Here is a 7,602-nt window from a genome sequence, read left to right as displayed (position 1 = left end):
GAGTCCCATGGCAGATGGGTGGGGCTGCACTGTGGGGTGTGGGGCGTTGGTTCTTTGGTTTCCAGGGGCTATTCCAGAATGGAGAGGATGGGGTGGGACATCCTAAAGGGGCACATGGGTGGGGCTGCATTCTGACCTGGTGGGGTGTTGGTTCTTTGGTTGCCAAGGGCTATTCAAGAATGGAGAGGGTAGGCTGTGACATCACAAAAGGGTCTCAAGCACATGGGTTGGTTTAGTGGGTTGACCCTGACTGGATTTCAAACACCCACTAAGAGCTGCTACCTCCCCCTCCCTCTGCAACTCCACAGAGGAGAGAAAAAAAACAGCTGAGGATTCCTGAGTAGAGATAAGGGTGGGGAGAAAGTCGCTTCCTAATGGCAAAGCAGACTCGAAGTAGGGACAGTTTTTAAATGTATTACTAATAGGATAAAAGCCAAAGAGTGAGAAATAAAACAGTCTGAAAAATACCCTTCCCCCCCACCCCTCCTTCCTTCTCGGCTCTCCATCCTCCCCCCAGCTGTGCAGGGGGACAGGATGGGGGTTACAGTCAGTTACTGTTTCTGTCACTGCTCAGGGAGAGGAGTTGGATCCTTCCCTGCTCCCGTGGGGTCCCTCCCATGGGAGACAGTCCTGGATGGACCTCTCCAGTGAGTCCTTCTGTCCCTAAATCTGTTATCCCAGAGCTGTTCCTGTTGCTCCCGATGGGCTTGGCCTTGGCCAGCAGCAGCAAGTCCGTCCTGGAGCAGCTGGCATTGGCTCCACGGGGCAGGGGAAGCTTCTGGCAGCTTCCAACAGAAGCCACCCCAGGAGCCCCCCTATTACCAAAACCCACCCACAGAAACCCACTGCACCCAGTGACTTCCACTTGCCCCAGGATGGTCCCAGTTCCCATCAGTGTGATCCCAGTCACTCCCAGTTCATGCCAGTTGCCTCCAGCATGCACCCTGTCACTCCCAGTTACTCCCAGTTGCTTCCAGCATGATCCCAGTTGCTCCAGGTATGTTCCCAGTTGGCTTCCAGCACGGCCCCACTGGCTCTCAGCTCCTCCCTGCATAGTTCCAGTCACTCCCAGTTTGATCCTGGTCCCTTAGAGACACTCCCACTATGATCCCAGTATGGTGCTGATCACTTGCACTATGATCCCAGTCACTCCCAATCACTCCCAATAGGATCCCAGTTGCCCCCAAGGTGGTCCCAGTTGCTCCCAACCCCAGCCCAGGATGGTTCCTTTCCCTCTCAGGGACTCCCAGTCTGAGTCCAGGATGGCCCCAGGCTCTGTCAGGCACTGCCTGGACAATGCCATTCTCCCTCTGCATGATTCCAGTTCCTCCCAGTATGATCCCAGTATGAGTCCAGTCACCACTAGTGTGATCCCAGGAACTTCCAGACACTTCCAGTAGGAAGCCAGTTTGATCCCACTCATCCCCAGTATGGCTGCAGTCCCTCTCACACACTCCCAGTATTATTGCAGTCACTCCCAGTATGATCCCACTATGACCCCAGCAAGGGCCCAGGTGCTTCCAGTATGATCCCAGTTGCCCCAGTTCTGGTCCCGCTGGATCCAGTCCATGTCTGGGTCTATCCCGGTGTCCCCCCTGTCCCCCCACCCCGGTGTCACCCCCTTTTCTCTCCCCACAGAGCTCCTGAGCCGGCGGCGGCCGCAGCCCCTCCCCGTGGCCTCGGACCCAGCCGGGACCCCCCAGTCCATCCCCACCCGGAGTTTGGGGGGGTCGTGTGTGTCCCCCGGCCCTGTTTTTGTTCTCACATCAGCTGCCTGCTGCTCCCAGTGCTCCCAGTAAAGCTTCCCAGTACTCTGCAGTCCTGATTATTGGTGGGGAGTGGGGGAGCTCTGAAATCCTGGGCACGGAGGGAGGGGGGGAGGGTTTGGGCACTCCCAGACTCCCAAATCCCGTGAACAGGGGGAGATTTGGCACCCTCGGTGGCTCAGAACCTCATTCCCACGTATCCAGGTCACCCCAAAGCCAAGTTCCAGGAATCCGGGACCAATCAAAACCCACCCCGAACCCCCAAACCGCAGGCAGAGTCATCCCCAGCAGCAGCCAGTGGGAGCGAGCGCTGCTTGAACGTCATCAGTTGCTGGGCAGACCCGGCTCAAACTGAGCCTTCACCGAGATCAGCCAATCGACTCGTTTGGGGGACACGTCGGAGCTCCGGGACACTGGATCCCCGTTTTTTGGTTCAGCTGAGCTCCGGGACCTCTGGATGCCCATTTTTGGGCGCCTCTGAGCTCCCACCTCCCCCGCACCCCACGGATCCCTCGGAACTCCCCACCCCCGGGGCTGCAGCGCCTCAAACGACCTTCAGCCAATCAAAAAGCGTTGGCCCATCCTGCGACCAATCAGAGTGCGTCTTTCTGATGACTCATCAGTTGCCGGGATAACGCGACGCTAAACGAGCCCCCAACTTTACCTTAAGCCAATCAGAGCGCGTCCAAAACACCCCAAAACGGCCCCGCCCGGCTGGTTTTGGGGTGTCAACACCTCCCCGGCGCTGGGGATGGAGCGTGTGTGGGGAGCTGGGGCCGTACTGGTGGTACTGGTGGTGCTGGGAGCCCCCCCGGCTGCAGGCGAGGAGCTCTCGGGTGAGCGTGGGGGGCGGGAAGGGACGAAAGGGGGGATAAAAGAGGGGATGGGAGCCACAAAAGTGAGTGTGTGTGGGGGTTGGAACCCCGGAATTAGTGGGAGGAGAGTGGGAGCCCCAAACTTAGAAAGGTGGGGGTCTGGGGATTAGGAGGAGGGTGGGAGAGGGGGAAAAGGGGGTGAGAGAGCCGGAAGAGGGGTGCCATGGGGGTCCCTCGGTGTCCCTCATCACTGGAGCCCTGCAGCGGTTCCCTGGGGCTCTGGGGTGGGTCGGATCCGCACTGAGGGGTCCCCAACCCCCCTGTCCATCCCCGGGGAGCTGATAGCTGATGGGGGGGTTCCCCCCCAGCCAAGAGTCGGTGCTGCGGCAGGCGTGGGGCAGAGGGGGATGGGAAAGGGGGGTCCGGAGTCTTCTGAGCTCCCAACCTGCTGTGGGGGGCTGGGGGCTGGAGGGGGGTAACAGGAGGCACCCCCTGACCCGTGTCCTGCACACACAGGGGTGTTCCAGGAGATGTTTAAATTCGAGTGTCACTTCATCAACGGCACCGAGCGGGTGAGGGTGGTGGTGAGGAACATCTACAACCGGCAGCAGTACGCCCACTTCGACAGCGATGTGGGGGTCTATGTGGGGGACACCCTGGATGGGGAGTTCCAGGCGGCCAGGTACTGGAACAGCATACAGGAAAGGTTGGAGTACCTGCGGGCTTTGGTGGACACGGTGTGCCGGCCCAACTACGAGGGGTTCACCCCGTTCAGTGTGGAGAGGAGAGGTGAGCGCGGGGCAGAGCAGGTGCCCTCGGGAATTCCCCTGTCCCGGAAACGACCCTGGAGCCCCTGAAACCCTCCCTGGGAATCACTCCAGACCCGTCAGCCCTCCCTGTTCCCATCCCAGTGGCCTTTTGCCCCATCCCAGTTCCTCTCAGACCATCCCAATCTCTCCCAGTGCCCCTCAGTCCATCCAGGTCTCTTCCAGTGCCCCAAATCCATTCTGATCCGTTCCACTTTTTCCCAGTGTCCTCTAATCCATCCCAGTCTCTCCCAGTGCCCCCCCCCTTCTGCGTCTCCACGCCGCTGCTGCCACAGAGCTTCCGCCCTTCAGCCAATCAGAGCGCGTCTCTCTGATGACTCATCAGTTGCCGGGCAGATCCACAGCGCAGAGTTGCCTCTCAGGACTCACCTCCCAGTCCCGCTCGGGTCCTTTCCAGTCCATCCCAGTCGCTACCAGTCGCTCCCAGTCATTCCCATTACCTCTCACTGCACTCCCAGACCCTCTCAGTCCATTCCCAGTCGTTCTCAGTTCACTCCCACATCTCCCAACTCTCTCTCCAGTGACCCTCCCGGCCCATCCCCTTCTACCCCAGTCCATTCCCAGTCCCTCCCACTGCCATCCCAGTCCCTCCCACTGCAATCCCAGTCCCTCCCAGTGCCATCCAAACCCCTACCAATGTCCTACAAGCCCTCCACCCTCTCTCCCCAGGGCCCCCCAGCTCAGCCCAGCGTCTCCCCCATCTCTCCCAGTGCCCCCCAGCGTGTCCATCTCGCTGATGCCCTCCAGCTCCCCGCCCGGCCCCGGCCGCCTGCTCTGCTCCGTGATGGATTTCTACCCTGCAACGGTGCAGGTGAGGTGGTTCCAGGATGGGCAGGAGCTGCCGGAGCACGTGGTGGCCACCGACGTGGTCCCCAACGGGGACTGGACCTACCAGGTGCTGGTGATGCTGGAAATCCCCCCCCGGCGCGGGGTCACCTACACCTGCCAGGTGGAGCACGTCAGCCTGGAGCACCCCCTCAGCCAGCACTGGGGTACGGCCCGGCCCCCCCAGCATGGGGGGACACTGGCAGGGGGGGCAGGGAAGCACTGGGGACACTGGGAGGCACTTTGGGGGGCAATGGAGAGGCTGAGGAGGAGGTTGGGGTGTCCTGGCAGGGCTGAGAGGGGCTTTGGGGAGTCGTGGGAGAGACGGGAGGGAGTTTGGGGAGCCTGGGAGGGATTGGAGGGAGTTGGGGGCTTAGGATGACTGGGAGGGAGTTAGGAAGTGCTGGGAGGGCTTAAAATGGACTGGGAGGGGTTCAGGAGAGTCCTGGGGATGATGGGAGGGAGGTTGCAGGATCTCAAAGGGGATGGGAGGGGCTTTGTGGGATCCCCGAGGGACTGAGAAGAGGTTTCAGGGGATGCTGGGTGGGCTGGGGGAGACCAGGACAAGGTTTTCAGGGGGTCCCGAGTAATCTATGGTAGGTTTAGGGGGTCCTGACCCCCCCGGCTCCCCCCAGAGATGCCACAGGACACCGTCCACAGCAAGATCCTGGTGGGGGTCGGGGGCTTCGTGTTGGGCTTCGTCTTCCTGGTGCTGGGGCTCGGCTTCTACCTGCGGGAGAAGGTAAAGGAGGGTCCCCAGGGTCGTGTCCCCCGTTCCCTAGAGGTTGTGTGCCCCCCCTGCCCCCCCCGCCTGCTGTTACACCCTTTTCTCTCTTCACAGAGCTCCTGAGCCGGCGGCAGCCACAGCCCCTCCCTGTTGCCTCGGGCCCAGCCAGGACCCCCCAGTCCATCCCCACTCGGAGTTTGGGGGGTTTGTGTGTCCCCCCCCGGCCCTGCTTTTGTTCTCACACCAGCCGCCTGCTACTCCCAGTGCTCCCAGTAAAGCTTCCCAGTTCTCTACAGTCCTGATTGTTGAAGGGCAGGTGCCCTCCCAAAGCCCCCCCAGAATCAGCTTATGCCAATTGTACAATGGTTGGCACCCGTTGTCTTTCTGCTTCCAGGAGTGTGTATTTTTCTGCCATGTCTGGTACAGTGTTTTTGCAACTTATTGGCTCAAACTGTATCTGCTTTTTTTACAGAAAAAGGGGGAAGTGTAGGGATTTTTAGTGCTAATATAGAGGATATGCTGCAACTGTGAGAACATAACCTTATATTGCTAACTAGAGGATATACTGCTATCAGAATATTATCTTATGTTTCAACTCTGAAAACATGATCTGTTGTTCTGATGGTCTTCTGATGGTACCAGGATGTGAAAGATCTACCAAGAGAAGCAGTAGCAAAACTGGATATAGAAAACAGGGTCTCAGTACCGGCTATCAGAGTGGGAAAGGACATAAAGAATGTTAAAGAAACAGAGCTGATAGAAGAGTATTGTTAGAAAACTGGATCAAAGACTGCTGCTTGATTCCAATCAACGGCGCTCTCTGATCATCACATTGGTGTGCTGAGTCGTCCGTGCTCACATGGAAACCCCCCAGGCAGGTGCCCTCCCAAAGGCCCCCAACATCCCCAACATCCCCAGTGATGTCACCACTGTCCCTGGGATGTCACTGGTGTTCCCAATGATGTCACAGCTGTCCAATTGATGTCATCACAGTCTCTGTGATGTCACTACTGTCCCCAGTGATGTCCCAGTTTCCCTGTGATGTCACCACTATCCCCTGTGATGTCACCGATGTCCCTGTGATGTCACTGGTTTCCCCAGGGGTGTCCCCAGTGTCCCCAATGATGTCACCACTGTCCCTCTGATCTCACTGACATCCCCAATGATATCACTGCTTTCCCTGTGATGTCACCGCTGTCCCCAATGATGTCACTGGTCTCCAGTGATGTCACTGCTGTCCAATGAGATGTCACCAATGTCCCCAAAGATATCACTGCTCTCCCTGTGAACTCATCACTCTCCCTTTGATGTCACTACTTTCCCTGTGATGTCACTGCCATCCCCAATAATGTCACTGGTCTCTGTGATGTCACTGTTGTCCCCAGAGGTGGCACCGGGGTCCTTTGATGTCACTAATGTCCCTGTGATGTCACTACTGTTCCTTTGATGTCACTGCTATCCCTGTGATGTCACCACCACCCTCAATGATGTCACTGGTCTTCTGTGATGTCACTGATGTCCCCAGAGGTGGCACCAGTGTCATTTGAGATGTCATTAATGTCCCTGTGATGTCACGGCTGTCCCTGTGATGTCAGCACTCTCCAGTGATGTCACTGCTGTCTCCACAGATGTTACCACTGTCCCATGTGATGTCACCACTGTCCCCGAGGGTGTTCCCTTTGTCCCCAAAATGTCACTGATGTCCCTGTGATGTCACCAGACCCCTGTGATGTCAGTGGTCTCCTGTGATGTCACTACTGTCCCCTCTGATGTAACTAATGGCCCCAATGACATCACCACTGTTCCTATGATGTCACCACTGTCCCTTTGATGTCACCCATGTCCCTGTGATGTCGCTGGTCTCATGTGATATCACTGCTGTCCCCACAGGTGTCACTACTGTGCCCTGTGATGTCACTACTGCCCCAGGGGAGGTCCCTGTGTCCCCAGTGATGTCATCAGTTCCATGTGATGTCACTGGTCCCCAATGATGTCACTGATGTCCCTATGATGTCACCAGTACCCTGTGATGTCACCAGTGACAACGATAATGTCACTGGTGTCTCTGTGATGTCACCCCTGTGATGTCACCAGTGACAACTATAATGTCACTGGTGTCTCTGTGATGTCACTCCTGGCCTTGTGAAGTCATTGTTTTCCCCTGTGATGTCACAGATGTCAACATTGATGTCACTGCTGTCTCTGTGATCTCATCACTGTGCCGAGCCATGGCACTGATGTCCCCGTCATGTCACTGATGCCAGTGATGTCCCTGTGACATCACGGATGTCCCTTTTTTGTCAACAGTCCCCTGTAAGGTCATTGGTCCCCAATGATGTCACTGATGTCCCTGTGATGTCACCACTATCCCCTGTCACGCCACCAGTTTCACCAATAATGTCACTGGTGTCTCTGTGTCTCTGTGTCATACCTGGTCTTGTGATGTCACCAATGTCCCCTGTCATGTCACAGGTCTCCCTCTGACATCAAGGCTGTCCCTTTGTTGTCAGGAATTTCCTGTGATGTCAATGGTCACCAGTGATGTCATTGCTTTCTCCGTGATGTCACAACTGTCCCCAGTGGTGGCATTATGTCCCTGTGATGTCATCGATTTCCCTCTGATGTCACCAGATTCCTTTGAT

At 57.3% G+C, this 7,602-nt stretch overlaps 1 protein-coding gene across 1 annotated transcript; it reads left to right on the top strand.

Moving 5' to 3' along the window:
* Positions 1–2,486: 2,486 nt before the first annotated feature.
* LOC126651507 (class II histocompatibility antigen, B-L beta chain-like) lies at positions 2,487–5,750 on the top strand. Its single transcript, XM_050337425.1, has 5 exons — positions 2,487–2,602; positions 3,098–3,370; positions 4,119–4,400; positions 4,869–4,975; positions 5,075–5,750. Exons 1-5 carry the CDS (start codon positions 2,518–2,520, stop codon positions 5,081–5,083), a joined length of 756 nt encoding a protein of 251 aa, XP_050193382.1. The 5' UTR covers positions 2,487–2,517; the 3' UTR covers positions 5,084–5,750.
* Positions 5,751–7,602: the final 1,852 nt, after the last annotated feature.

The sequence above is a fragment of the Myiozetetes cayanensis genome, unplaced genomic scaffold (genome assembly GCF_022539395.1).
Source record: "Myiozetetes cayanensis isolate MyiCay16 unplaced genomic scaffold, myiCay2020 scf641, whole genome shotgun sequence".
Classification (NCBI taxonomy): domain Eukaryota; kingdom Metazoa; phylum Chordata; class Aves; order Passeriformes; family Tyrannidae; genus Myiozetetes; species Myiozetetes cayanensis.
This window is presented reverse-complemented; position numbering and strand designations above follow the sequence as displayed.